This window comes from Mustela nigripes, chromosome 1 (genome assembly GCF_022355385.1).
Source record: "Mustela nigripes isolate SB6536 chromosome 1, MUSNIG.SB6536, whole genome shotgun sequence".
NCBI lineage: Eukaryota > Metazoa > Chordata > Mammalia > Carnivora > Mustelidae > Mustela > Mustela nigripes.
The window spans coordinates 58,327,916-58,343,121 of record NC_081557.1 but is presented as its reverse complement, the minus strand read 5'-3'; the positions used below and the strand labels follow the sequence as shown (position 1 = coordinate 58,343,121).

The following is a 15,206-nucleotide window of genomic DNA, read 5'->3' as shown; positions in this document are numbered from 1 at the left end:
CTCACGGTCTTGCGTCACTTCCGGCTTCCCCTCCACCTTTTTCTAGGCTTCGCCTCTAGAGACGTCGGAGGGTGGTAAGGACCGGTTTTTGTGAAATTCCGTACGGTCTCACATCCAAATTATCTAGGCCCTTTTTCTCCAATGGCCTAGCATCCGTCGCGCTTTCCATGGCTCAGCGAAGCAGGTGGAGGTTCCAGGACTGCAGTTTGCGTAGGTGACCTGTGTCGCGCGGGCCGGGTGGGGCCTTTCTTCGTCCTTGACAAATCTAGTATAGTTTCTCAGTGCTCGCTGGAACATCGGAGGAAATAGGTTCTTACCTTAGCGATTCACAGGTGTGGAGAAAGACCCAAAGGAAAAGTTAGCAGCTGCAGCCGCTTTCATTATTGAATGCTTATTAGTGCCAGGCTCTTCGGTAATTGCTTGGTACTTAATTCTCAATAATTTTTGTAAGGTAGGTGTTGTCTCTGGTTTGTAGGTTAGCCGATTCAAGGTATCAGTAATTCGTTAAGGACAAACAGGTAAGTTACGGAACCAGTATAAACACAGGTCAGTAGTCAGAAGACTGCCCCAGGGTTCCTGACTCCCAAATCCAAGGCTCTTTTTAATGTAAAATGTTCACTTTCAGCAGTTTGGCCCAAATCTTTTTATCTAACCTTATTGCTTAACATATATTCTTCCATTCACTCTTTATTGAAAATACTCGGGTGGGGCCAGGGGCCGCGAGGCACTTGGGTGGCTCAGTTGGTAGAGCACGCGACTTTGATCTCAGAGAGAAAGAAGTTCCAACCCCACGTTGGGCGTGGAGCCTTCTTAAAAAAAGAAAATTAGAAGAAAATACATGGGTCGGATTTAGTGCTAGCAGCAGAGAATACAGTAGAATTCTCTGCCCTCCAAGGGTATCACCCACCTTAATTCCCCTTTCAACTTTTTTTTTTTCCCTTTCCCCATCCTTCTTTCTTTGCCACAGGTTTTGTTCTTAAACACATTTGGGAAATTACCCTGACCCTGTCTTACCTCTCGTGAAGTACAGTAAGTTGACTTTAACTTCCATAGCCTCTTGTAATAGTGGTAATACTAATAATTGCCATTTGCTGAGTTCCTGTGAGTCTGACACTGTACTAAGTACTTTCTGTTAGTTTTGTTATTTAATCCTAACATAACCTATCCGAACCGTATTATTCTTCCTTTTTACAGAGACAAAAAGCACCAGTTATGCCTGAAGATTCACAGCTAGTAAGTATTAAGTACCTGAATTAGGTATCCAACCTAGATCTTTGATTTTTGCTGGACATACTTCTCAAAGTCTCTGAATTTCCGCAGCCTTTATTAGACCACTTTTCACATTATTTTAAAATTACCTATTTAACAGTTGGTCTTCACCCTGACTCCCCAAGGACTCTGAGCTTCTGGGAGGTAGGGACTGTGGAGAGCTTAGTAGCTGTGGTGTGGGTTAGGATGTGGCTTGATGGTCAGTTGTTTGTTGTGGATGAACTGAGAGAATGAAAATCATCTTTTTTTTTTTTTTTTTTAAGATTTTATTTATTTATTTGACAGATCACAAGTAGGCAGAGAGGCAGGCAAAGAGACAGGGGGAAGCAGGCTCCCTGCTGAGCAGAGAGCCCAATGTGGGGCTCGATCGATCCCAGGACCCTGGGATCATGACCTGAGCGGAAGGCAGAGGCTTTAACCCACTGAGCTACCCAGGTGCCCCGAAAATCATCTTTTTTACAGCTAGGAGGGAATTTGGGATTAGTCATCCCAGTCTGCTTATTTTTAGAAATAGAGCAACTGAGGTGTTTTGTTTTCTCAGACATCGATTGAGTTATTTTAATAGGGGCCAGTTTCTATGCTAAATGATTTACAAATAGTTTCAGACTTAATCTCTATTATTATTTCTGTTTTTACAGATGAAGAAACTGCTCACATTTGGCCAAGATCACATAATAGGAAGTGGGGAATTGGAACTCACTCTGACTGACTCCAAATTAATAGAGAGTTTGTAGCCACTTACATAATAATGGTAAAGGTTTCATTTGTTGCTATATGGGTAAATTCATTGAGGGTCAGCACATCCTCAAAGGATGCACAAATGGCAGGAAGGATTAGAAAAGAAAACCAAAACAGCAGAGAAGCAGAAAACAGAAAATCTCCCAAAATAAACGTAAAGGAATTAAAAATAAGATATTCATGAAATAGAAAATAAAATTGATGGTAATGCCTTCTGTTTGAAAAGGACAATAAATAGACACTTAACAAATCTAAAGAAAAGAAATATTTGGAAAAATGGAACATATTACAGATAAGAGGGACTTCGAAAATTGGAAGTGAATCTAGAATAGTCTTATATGGATAATCTTGAAAATTGACCTGGACAATTTTCTAGGAAAATACACATCCCGAAAAATTGGCTCTACAGTTAGAAAACCATAATGAACTGATAATCATGAAAGAATGCCCTATATATCCCTGATGAAGGTCACCAGGAACAAAGCATAGAGATGAATGGGAGTGTGTCCCAACTATGAAAGGAACATAACCATAGCAGAATCTAAAAGATAGTAAAATAAAATATAGCTCAGTCTCACTTAAAAATACATGGAAAAAAAAAAAAAAAAACCTAGCAGTGCATTTAGAGAATAATGTCATAACCAAGTTGGGTTAATCGTACCTGTACAAGGATGGTCAACATTAGACAGGTAATGAAAATCTTCTACATTAGTAGATAAAGGGGAAAACTATATAACTTTAATTGATACTGAAAAAACACTTGAGAAATTAACATCTATTACTGATTAAAAAAAAAAAATTTTATAATAAGGAACAAAAGGAAGTTTGCTTAACTGGATGAAGGGAATCAACCAGCAATAAAGAAACTTAATTTCATGATCCAGGTTATATTTTTCTGTCATTCATACAATTCAACATTGTTCTGAGAATTTTGGATCCAGTATAGTATGGATCCAGTAAGTGAGATAAGGTATGAAATTAGCAAGAAATTAAGATAAATTATATCGTTTACTTGGAAGCGCCCCCAGATGATTTTTTGTAAACGATATAATCAACTTTTAAATGTAAAGAACTCAAATTAGCACCAACAATGGTGAAACATTCTAGAAATCTATCAAGAAATAGGCCAAACCTACATTAAAAATACGTAAAACTAGGGTGCCTGGGTGGCTCAGTGGGTTAAGCCACTGCATTCAGCTCAGGTCATGATCTCAGGGTCCTGGGATCGAGTTCCACATCGGGCTCTCTGCTCAACAGGGAGCCTGCTTCCTCCTCTCTCTCTGCCTGCCTCTCTGCCTACTTGTAATCTCTCTCTGTCAAATAAAATCTTAAAAAAAAAAACAAAAAAAAACGTAAAACTAGAATTAGAATAAATGGAAAGATACGCTTTATTCCTAGGTGAGTAGGCTCAGTGTTTAAAGATGAGATTCTCCTCAGATTATAAATTTGTTGCATTTCAATTAAAAATTCTAACAATTTTTAATGGAAAAAAAAGGCGATTTTTTTTTTTTTTAAAGAAAAGCCATACTTTTTTTTTTTTAAGATTTTATTTATTTATTTGACAGAGATCACAAGTAGGCAGAGAGGCAGGCAGAGGGGGAGGGGAAAGGAGGCTCCCTGCTGAGTAGAGAGCCTGATGTGGGGTTGGGTCCCAGAACCCTGAGACAATGACCTGAGCCAAAGGCAGGCGCCCCACAAGATGGTTTTTTTATCTCAAAGAATGTAGGTGCAAGATTAACCAAAATGGTTTTTTTAAAATAAGAATGAGAACTCACCCAAATACCCATCAGAACTACAAAGCTAGGGTATGTATAACAGGGAGGTAACTGGAATAAGACTGGATAAGTAGTGGAACAAACTAGAATTCAGAAATATATGTATACACTTATTATAGGGGTAGCATTTCAGATACAGAAATGTAAGCTCTTCATTTTCATATGCAAAAATTTCAGAGTCAAAGATACTATCAAAGTGCTAGAAGAAAATACAGGAATTTGCTGTTTATATTTTAGGAAGTCCTTCTTGAGTAATATCAGCCCCAGGGATCACAGAGAAAACAAACATTTAAAAGATACATTACCATGAAGTTTAGACCAGAAGTAGACCATGTTTATTATCAAGGCTGAGAAAGAGTAACTCTAGAAAAACTAATGAGCAAAAATGATGAAAAATACCAAAAGCAAGTACACCTGAAACTAATGAATGTTGTACATCAACTGTACTTCAATTTGGGGGGGGTGGTGAACAAAATTTATTGAACTCATTAGGAATGCTCTGCACAGCACTATGATAAAAACTAAAAGATAGATAATGAGTGCTAAAAGAGGTCTGAAGACCCTGCTGGTGAGAGATTAAATTGGAATGACCCAGGAAGGACAGTTTGGCAGTATCTGTTGAAACTCTAAACATATGTTACCCTTCAGTCAGAAACTATCCAGTTGTAAAATCTTCAAAATAACTTCTGTTGTAGTAGGTTAGTCATTGCAAAGTGTTATGGTTGTAAATAATTAGACACTTTAATATCCATCAGTGAAACAGTGCTGAATTATGCTACATGCCTATGAAATACACAGTTGTAGAAATGAGTTCTACATTATTAACATAGAAAAAGATAAAGTGAATGAAAGGCAATATATATGCAATCTTTTAGTTTAGTTTTGTTTTTTTTTAGATTTTATTTATTTATTTGACAGACAGAGATCACAAGTAGGCAGAGAGAGAGAGGAGGAAGCAGCCCCCCCCCCCCCCTTGAGCAGAGAGCCCGATGTGGGGCTCGATCCCAGGACTCCGGGATCATGACCAGAGCCAAAGGCTGAGGCTTTAACCCAGTGAGCCACTCAGGCGCCCCTCATTTAGTTTTTTAAAGTTTTTTTTTTTCAAAGAATGTAGAAGATTAAAACTCAGTATAGAACAAGAAAGATGTAAAAGACTTTTCTATATTTTTTAATTTTACAAAAATTCTAAGTAAAAATACAGAAGCACAGGAAAACATGTATTGTTATATAAAACAAAAGTATTTCTTATGAGCACATGGGTCAGGAAAGATTAAGAAGCTAAGAAAAACACTGGTTTGGCAGTTACCAATTATTGGTAACACTCAGAGGAGTCAAGATATAAAAACCCCGGATGCACAGGATGTCAAGGTAAGTGAGGAACTGACTGAAGGAAATGTCTCATGTGAACCATTCCAGAACACACTGAAGTGGGAATCTTGGCATTCTAGAGAAATGGAGCTCTGTGTAAGTAGGAAACTTAAGGTTCCATCTCTTAGTTTTTCCAGAGGGCTCTGCCTAAATCCCCCATAAATCAGCTTTTTGCATTTAGTGCCAGAGGAGGGAGCGGGGCCAACCCCAGGCCAAAAGTTCAATTAAATGTGTTTTGGTAACCAACTTCCTTATGCCTAAATAGCTAAATACTCTTCTCTTGCTTCCCAGGCATTCTTGTTCTCCTTTCATTGGACACCTCTCCAAACTTTCACCCCGCAGTGCTTTTTTGCTCTTGCTTAACTTGCTCTTTCCTACCTGCACAACTCTGTATAGGATTAGGAGGAAACCGTACTTTGAGAGAAGTTCAGCCCCCCCCCCCTTTTTTTTTAGCCTGACTCCATTTCTACCTCCAGATTACCTCTTCTTTCGTCTGCTAAAAACTTTTCACTTGCCAGCACAGTGAGATGCCAAGTATTTTTCTGAAAATTTTGTATAAACTTCTTGTAGCATTTAGTAGTTGCTAAACAGGTTGTAAACAAAGTTTGTTTGGGAAAACAAAACAAATGGTCTATTTTGGGTTTAGTTTTTACTTGAAAATCTGAATTTTTATTATATAGGTAGGTCTTTTTTTTTTCTGAAGCTTATTTTTAGTTAAGTAACAGATAACTATAGTATTTTCCAGAACAGTAAAGTTAAAACTAGGTTTTAAGTAAGCAGATTATGTTAAAATCAGAACATAGAGGGTACTAACAATGAAATTTTCAGGTTTTGGGAAATGTTAGTTCTCACAAACTTCAGCTGTTACTTCAAAAAATATTTCATCTTACATGAGGCTTTCTTGGGTTTTCCTTGCTACACTTTCCAGTGTAGCTTACTAACTAGTTTTAATTCCCATTGATCTGTGTTGACTTACTTTTCCATCTTTTGGGGCTACAAAGTCATTGTTGTTTCCTAGATTAGTTATCAGATCTAGCTATTCATTTAAGTTACCCAAGGGTTTTTTAAAGTTAAGATATAATTGACATTATTTGCATGTTGGAGCTTTCTAAATGGTAGAGGGATCTCAGAGTTTGCTAAATGAGATCCTTCAGAGACCATCTGTTCTTAATATTTGCTGATGGTAATGCAGTGAAATTTGGGGGCCACACATCTAAATCACTGCCCAGTATCCAACCTCCTACCTCGAAGAAAAACTAGGAATTGGATTTTCAGTTCCAACTATTAAGTACCTGTGATCATCTCGGAGGAAGTATTACCCCTCTGCCACTTCAAAGCTAATTCCTTTTGTGCTATTGATAAATCTCTGGTCTGTCAGTCATCTCTCTTCAACAGGTCTCCATTGAACTCCTTTTAACATGTATGTTAGACATCTTTTTGTCTCATTCTAACTACAGTTAAATGAAGAGTAGCTCATAAAATTTTGTCACCGCTCACCCTCACTACCCCATTGCAACTAGTGTTAACACCCATAATACTCACCTGTTCAATTTTTAGGGGTTCTTTATCATCCCGTATTTCCTTGGCTTTGTTTACTGCCTTTTTTCAACCATTATGGATTTTGTGGATTTTTTTTTTCCCTCAGTAGTACTTCTTTCCCACCCTCCCATTTAAGAGTTTAATGTTTGCTCCTCAAGGACCTTTCCGTGATCCTCTTCCTTTATATGGATATTCTTCATACACTGGTAGATGTGAATGTCACCTTTCTTCAGTCAGATACTTGTTTCGTTGTTTTGTTTTAAGATTTTATTTATTTATTTGACAGATAGAGATTACAAGTAGGCAGAGAGAAAGAGGAGGAAGCAGGCTCCCTGCTGAACAGCCCAATGCGGTCTCGATCCCAGGATCCTGAGATCATGACCTGAGCCAAAGGCAGAGCCTTTAACCCACTGAGCCACCCAGGTGCCCCTCTGATCAAATACTTTTAAGCATTTGATACAAGTTACGATCCTCCCCCCAAAAGAAGACAACAGAAAATTTTGCCTGTTTTTGGATTCAGACCCCAGCACTTCTTCCATGACAGTGTTCATTTACATTTGGAAGTTCAACTATCACAATGTGTTCTCACTTCTCAAATCCAGTGGACACCTACCGGTTTTTCTTATTGGACCTTTCTATAATAATTGTATTGACAGTCAACAATCTCATAAATTTCTGTTCACTTGATTCTTTAAAAAGATGCAGATAGGATTTGTTTAAATTTCTGGTGGCCCCCATGCTCCTAGTTCTCCTAAACCCAAATACCACCACCTCTGAAGTCTTCCTTAACCCACTTCCAGGTAGTCTGATGTACCTACTCAAGGAATGCTTTGTAATTACAGAAATACTACAGAATAAAATGAAGCAAAGCTAGGTCTACATTCCTATTCTACAACTTTCTCAGTGATTCAATCTGTACATAGTAGATAATATCTACTATGTATGATTATAAATACCAAAGAAGAAACATCTAAAAAATTTGCCAATGCCTACCACACAGTAAATGTTCAACAAACTGGCTTTCATTGTTTTATATGCCCCTCTCCTCCAATAGATGGCAGAAAAGATTCATCTTCCATCTCAGAGTTCCTGGCTTATAGCAGGTGCCATGTTCACGTTAAAGAATGGTGATTTTAAAGACCTAAGAAAAGCCACATTTCTAAAGCCATTCAAGAAATAAACAGATACAAACCAGAAGTTTCTTCATCATTCTATTTATTACATGTATGAATATTAACATCTCATGGTATCCATCTAATTCAGTCAAAACCAACAAAGGAAAAAGGTTAACCACGTTTCAAATGAACATTCTTACAGATTCCCCTGTAAATTAAAATAGAAATATGTTCATCTGCATTAAATTGTTTGACATACTTGAAAATGTCATTTAAAAAAAAAAATCACCTTCAGTACTTAAATATATTTGTTAATCGTTTGATGGCATCAGTGTCCAATTTCAATAAAAGTTGCTTCATTAGATACTTTTCAAAAATGGACATCTAGATGGTTCTCTACAGCTAGAGAGATATATATGCAAAGTCTTATTTCGTTTTTAAAAATTTTCAAATCTGGCTTTTCTATTTGAGAAAAGTCCTGCAGTGCTCTCTCAGACCCCTCTTTTGAAGGATAAAACTAACCAGAATTTGCTTCTTTAATCATGGGAAGCTACTAGAAAAAAAATCTTACGTTGAGGTTGCTGTTTAATTCCATTTTCACCCAATAAAAAGTACAGAAACACTGTCTTTATTTGATGGTGTGCATAAATATTACACTCCATGGATAGCAAAAATATTTTTTATTTATAATTTACAGTTTCACAAGTGAAAATCGTACATTTTTACACATACAATTTCATTTTGTTAAATTTGCACACATCTACAGAACTTTCACACAAGAAGCACCTGAAACTGTGCAGGCAGTAGGAAATGCAAATACTAAAATGTATTTATTAACCAAATGATAGCTGAAGGCCCTGCCTCAGCTAGACAATTTATATAGATATATGTCTATATATACATAAAAAATTCTTCACCTTCTATATCCAACAGCAGCTTTTTTTAAAAAGAAAAACATACCTTTCTCATTTTATTTAAACTGACTCGACTGTATCATTTTCTGTTTTAATTTCAGTGGGTGCTGCTATGCTTTCCTCTGTACAAGCTGGTGGGGTATCAATTCGTTCTTCCTTAACTTTGGGACTTTCACAGGGTTCCTGCAATTCGTTTTTGACAATGTTCAACATAATGTTCAAAGGGTTTTCAACTGGTGTCTTGCTGGGAGACGGTGTACAATCAAATGAAGATGTCTACAAAATGAAAAGCTCTGTAAGTTCTGATTAAAGTTCAAAATACCACATTAAATGACTAGTTTTTTAAGACCCTTGTATGGGCAAAGAAACATACATATATCAAATCCAATTGAAATACCTCCTCCCCCATAAGACACGCCATGAAAGCAGCCAAATAAAAGGTATACATACTGAGCATTTAATACGTGCTCAGCAATGATCTATGCCAAGAAAAGCAGTAACCAATTTAAGGCAAAAAGAAGTTGATCAGACATACCTCTATAGTTAACCCCACAAACATGGTAACTCCTACATATATTCTGGAATTTTTATGACTATCCTAATTTCAAATACTCTGACCTCACAAACCATCAAAATGTCCTAGAAAGTTCTACTCTTTTAATGATCTAAATAAATCTTCCAAACTGCCTCCCGAACGGTTTGGCTTAAAGAAATGGGGTTACTCTCAAACATGAAAGTGTGAACGTCTAAGGTCAACAGATATTTCATATTTCACTTGTGATCATTTAAAAATTATTCCTATGTTACATGGCTAAAATGGGGGGGGCAGTTAAGTGCTACCCATTAACTCTAGAAACCTGTTCCCATCATGATCCTTATCTTCAGTTTCTCCCAACACTTCACTAGGCCTACTGCTCTAGAACGGAATACAGAAGTTTCAAAAATTTAAATCAGATCCTATTAATCTAGCATGAATATTTGAACAACCTAAATGATACATCAACGCAGCTCAATACATCAATAAGGTTAAAATAAAAATATTGCTCTGATGCAAAAAATAACAAAATTTACTCATGTAAATGAAAACAAACCGTAACCAAAAAGAACTTACATTTTGATAATCTTCATAACATGATGGATGATAAATCTGAAGCAAGAAGAGAAAAAGTAGGTATTCACATGTATATTCATTTCTAAGGGACTATTCTGATATGATTAATTTACACCAGAAAATAGCTATCTTTGAAAAGGTAACAAAACCAACTGTTAAAAATGTGGGTTAAAAAAAATTCCATCCCAATTTCTCCTTTAACTTGCTTTATACGCTTAAACAGATAACATGATACACTCTGAAGACAGTAACAGTTCTTTATAATGAAATACAAACTCAAAATTAAAGTAGTGTGGTTAGGCAGAAAGAAGAATGACTAGATGTAGTAGACCCCATCTGGGTTTATCATTACCTAGTTACGCGACCTCTTATATAAAATAAGATGGCAAGATATGTTCCAACTCAAACACTGTAACTAAAGACAAACAACTTTCTTATAAAAATAAAAAAACAAACACTTTTCATTCAAAGTGGCAAGTTCCCCCCTAAAAAATAATCTTAACAGTTACAAAGAACTGGAAATTACCTTTCCATCTACTCTAATAGCATTCTTTAAATGCCATTCCTCCTCTTCTTCATCCCAGTATTGTTCAAATTGTTCTTGACAGATTTCACAACTCTAAAACAGAATCATAAAATGAAATTTACAGAACACATTCAATCACATGAGGCAAAAATATATAAACACTTTATTAAGTAGAAGAAGGAATTAAAGAGTTATCTGCAGTTCAATATATAGTAGAGATACAAAATAAGTTTTAAGGATCCTGCATTCTTCCATGCAAAAAAAGTTAACATTTCACTGTCGCTGATCACTGATAAGGAAGCTGGGGCATTACCAGAGGTAGAAAATTTAATACTCTTACCTCAACTGCTCCAGCTGGTCCAGCAGGTACACTTTGGAACTCCTTTTCTTTAGCAGCCTCCTGAGTTTTGAGCACTACTTCTTCATGCACCTTTTCAAAAAATTGGCTCTTTGCACGTTCTTCTAAATCAGCTATTTCCTCGAATTCTATCCAGTCCTTAAAAGGAGTTGATTTAAAATGAGTATTTTCATTTGTTTCTAAACTTTTACTGCTTACCTTCAATATAATGCATTGAAAAATGATACAACTGTCTACAAAACACTTCCTTTTTTTAAAATTCTACCTTCTCTGTGAACCCCCATAACTAACAGCCAACATAAAGCAACTACTGAACAATTAAGATTCTAATGTTCATTTTCCATTACCTCTAGAATTACAAGTACTGATTTTAACAAGATAAATTTACCATGCAATTTTTACCAAAGAAAGTCACAGAAAAATTAGAATTTTAGAATTGTAAGAAACATGTCCTACTCTTATCTCAACAAAAACCAAACACATACTCTTCATATTATTTAAAAATACTTTTTAAATTCTAGGGGTCAAATTCTATTCAGAAAACTCATAACTCCTAGCAATTTAATTATTAAAAATTATTTTTATTAACATATATTTGCCCCAGGGGTACAAGTCTGTGAATCATCAGACTTACACATTTCACAGCCTCACCATAGCACATACCCTCCCCAAAGTCCATAACCCAACCACCCTACCTCTACCCCTCCACCCTTCAGCAACCCTCAGTTTGTTTTGTGAGATTAAGAGTCTCTCATGGTTTGTCTTCCTCCCAATCCCATCTTGTTTTGTTTTTCCCTTCCCTACCCCTACAAACCCCCGCCCTGCCTCTTAAATTCCAGCAATTTTTAAACAAATACACTTAACGGTATGATTTAAAGGTTAAAACATGGATTGGAGGATATATTGATTACTTACGGTTAAACTGTAGTACCAACGCCTATGAGTGACTTTTCTGCTAACATCTTTTTCCGTTCTATTTTGCCGATAATGCCAGTCCAAGTGATCTGCATATACGTCTGTCTGTGATGTTGTAAACCTCATTCCACAGGAGTAACACTGAATACCAGTGTACAGTCGATTTATAACACTATCATAACGTCTATTTTTAAAAATACAGAAATCATCTTTAGTTTTGCTGTCAGGGCTAAATGGCTTTTCAAAAAAAGGCACTTAAAAATATTTCAGTTTTCCATATTTTAAAAATGGTGAAGCCATTATTACGTAACAGAATGATGTTTCAGCCAAAAGCCTGCTGAAACAATACCCAAAAATCAGTATTATTCTCTAACAGTGTGTCAATAACCCTCTTTAAAATAACTTTGGTGAATTTTAGAATATGGGCCATGGTCTATCCTCTTATTGATAGGCCTGGTGCAGTTTTCTTTCCAACTAAAAATGGACTGATCATCTGCAAACTGCCCTACCCCTCATCTAAAGAAAGGTGAAAGTGGTACAGAAGAAATAGTAATAGTATAGATTACTAAAATGAAAAATTAGACTAATGGGTAATTGAGGTTAGCATCAATTCTTAAAATTCTGGGCTCCCTATCTGGAAAGAAATAGGCATATAAACCAACTAACTGAACAAATATGGCAGTTATTAACTGTTAATACTAAATAATGATTTAATAAAAAATGGTTTTATAACTATATGGGAAGAGTTGGTAGGACAGTAAAAGAGCTAGCTCAATCTTCATTTTCAAGTGAAGAGATTGCCTAAATGTAATAAATCAAGAAATGTGACAAATCAGAAATACAGGCAATCTTTTAAGAAATAGAGAAATAAATGAAAGGAACCATAACTAAGAATTAAAAATAGTTAAAAAATGATTCTAGGTATTAGTACTAGAAGCAAAGGATGCCATCTTTTACGATAAGCCTTTATTATAAGCCTTTCATTATAAAACTTTAATTATGTTAATTACTTTGAAAAAAACTTATTATAAAAGGTATAACCATTAGGTGCCTATATTTTTATAAGTACCCATAAGGATATAATGAGCCCATAAAGCACCTTTAAGGTTTTTTATATAAGTGATACAAGCAATAGACTATTAGGAAAAAATATGCACCAAATGTTAAATGAGTGGTGATATGTGAGAAATGTAGGTTAATTTAATTGTCTTGATTTTATTTATTTGAATTTTCTAATTTCCTTTTTTTGTTTTTCAAGTAGGCTCCATGCCAAAGTGGGGCTTGAACTCATGTCCCAGAGATAAAGAGTTGCATATTCTATGGACTCAGAATTTTCTAATGTTCTACAATAAACATGCATTACTTACAAAATGAAAATAGATTTTTAAAAAATTTCTTAAATAACAGACTATAAAAATCTCATTTTCATATCTTCAAAGGCGTAAGAATAATCAAATACAGAAAAAAATGATTAAGAGAAATGAAGATATAAAACAAAGACGAGAGTATCAACAGGTAATATTTTAACTCCCCATATTCACTATACCAAACACAGATAGTAAAAAATAGTAATTCAGAGATGGCCTTTTGGCCTAAATTACTTGTGCAGCAGACATATTTTAAAATAATTTAAAAACTTAAAAACTTCCTGAAGTTTATTTTATATCTATTTCACTAATTTAAAAATAAGAAAAACATGCTTCCTAAATTTTATAAACAGTAAGAGGGGTAAAATGAATAGCACTAATAATAAGATCCAATGTTTAAAGTCAATGTCCTTTTTATCTTAAAAAATTAGAAAGAAAATTAGATTACATACTGTTTCAATTCTTCAATTGTAAAATTGGTAAGATCTGGAACATTTTGATCTTCATTTTGATCTTCCTCCTCTTCAGGGGGAGGCTGAGCAGCAACTTCATTTACTTCTTCAATTGAAAAAAAGAAAACAGAACAAATTTCTCAATACCATTCTCTAAGCATTCTTCTCTTCTTTTTTTTTTTTTTTTTAAATAATTCAAAATCTTTATTCATTACAAAATGACCACCTGAAAAGTCAAGTTACCATCTAGCACACATTTCACTATCCCCTATCTCCTTCCCTTCTGGTATCCACCAATCTGTTCTTTATGTCTATAAATTTACCATTGTTGTTTTGCTTGTTCACTTGTTTTGTTCAGATTCCACATATCTTAGCATTCTTATCATAGGGCAACACTACTGTGTTATAAACCTAGAGAATCCCATCTTATCTATTCATTGTATTTACTGGCCAAGGAAACAAATATAATTCTTTATTTTGATAAATGAAATTAGGCCTGATTACTTAGAAGTCAATTTTCATGAAATTTTATTTCATCAATATTCAAATTATTTTTAAAAACTAAATGAATAAAGAACAGTGAAGAATCTGCATGATATTTGCAGGAATGTTAATTGAAACAATGCACTATGAAGGTATTAGTGCCATCTTAAAAAATTTTTGAAGAATCTCATTATTAATCTTATAATGAGATTGATTTCCAGAAAAAAAGTCAATTATTGTAAGAACTTTTATCATAACTTATATCATTATACTATACATACATCTTTGTAACTAACTGAAATTCGGTATAGATGAAGTATAGAACCATACTTACGTGTTGTAGCTGAATCAGGCTGAGACAATTTGAGAATTCCTGTTTTTAGCAGTTTTGAAAATAATTCATTTACATCCACCTGACTGAGATGATTATCAGGATATGCCTTAGGAAGACCGCCTTTAAAAAAATAACACTCTTAATTGAAAGAACTTAAAAATGCGTATTATACTAAGCATTTTTTAAAGTTTTCTTCAAGATGCCTTATCACCAACAAATTTGACAAAATCTTGTTAAGAATGAGTGTAATTATATCTCAGAAGATCATCAAATGAACTTTCCATTTAGGTTAGCAGGTCATCATCTCTTAAAAATATATTCTAGGATAAATACTAAAACCTAACACTGAAAACACTGGTACTTTAAGTGTTTATAATAGAAATGCTTTATATGTGTTATTTTTTAAAAAAGTTATTACCTACATTTGCCTAATTAAACCCAAATCCATGCCAAAGAAGAACAGAATACACAGAACAGAAAGCCTCATTCTCCCTTCTACTTAAAGCAGCACCACCTTTAGCTCCAACTTCCACCTTTCTCACTTTCTATCTCTCATCTTCTAACCATATTGGGAAAGACAGTTTTGTATAGATGAATAGACTGGTATCTCACAGCACAGGATTTCCAAGACAGGGGGAAAAAAAAAAATACCCAAAGCCTAAGTGAAAGGATTCCTGCCTCCATCCTCCTCCCATGACTACCCAAGGTAACTAATGCAAGATAAGCCACGTGACCCACAGGGTGGGTACCTGCCCCTCTGACCTTGGCTTAAGCATTGCACTTGCAAAGAAGCTCAGGCTACTGCTGATCAAGCCCCATGTTGGGCTCCAAGCTCAGTGGTGGGGAGCCTGCTGGTCCCTATGCCCCACTTGCTCACTCCCTCAAATAAATAAATAAAATCTTAAAAAAAAAAAAGTCAATAAATCCTGCTATAATCATGTC

At 35.2% G+C, this 15,206-nt stretch overlaps 1 protein-coding gene and 1 long non-coding RNA gene across 5 annotated transcripts in view; one reads left to right on the top strand and one right to left on the bottom strand.

Moving 5' to 3' along the window:
• The first annotated feature begins 18 nt into the window (after positions 1–18).
• On the top strand, positions 19–8,904 carry LOC132024833 (uncharacterized). 3 transcript variants are annotated; one of them, XR_009406328.1, is made up of 5 exons: positions 19–210; positions 968–1,029; positions 1,195–1,233; positions 1,908–2,020; positions 8,820–8,904. It is a non-coding gene; the product is annotated as an uncharacterized LOC132024833 (long non-coding RNA). The 3 variants fall into 3 exon arrangements; XR_009406329.1 differs by lacking the exon at positions 8,820–8,904 and adding an exon at positions 7,744–7,843; XR_009406321.1 differs by lacking the exon at positions 8,820–8,904 and having other exon boundaries at positions 1,908–2,219.
• PCF11 (PCF11 cleavage and polyadenylation factor subunit) overlaps positions 7,888–15,206 on the bottom strand; it is a 22,797-nt gene continuing 15,478 nt past the window's right edge. For both annotated transcript variants that reach the window (XM_059411890.1, XM_059411899.1), the window contains exons 10-16: positions 14,265–14,384; positions 13,448–13,553; positions 11,629–11,812; positions 10,696–10,851; positions 10,356–10,448; positions 9,830–9,865; positions 7,888–8,994 (exon numbers count right to left, since the gene is read on the bottom strand). In XM_059411890.1, coding sequence (XP_059267873.1) covers positions 8,779–8,994; positions 9,830–9,865; positions 10,356–10,448; positions 10,696–10,851; positions 11,629–11,812; positions 13,448–13,553; positions 14,265–14,384 — 911 coding nt within the window. In that variant the 3' untranslated portion in view covers positions 7,888–8,778. The remainder of the gene's footprint in view (positions 8,995–9,829; positions 9,866–10,355; positions 10,449–10,695; positions 10,852–11,628; positions 11,813–13,447; positions 13,554–14,264; positions 14,385–15,206) is intronic.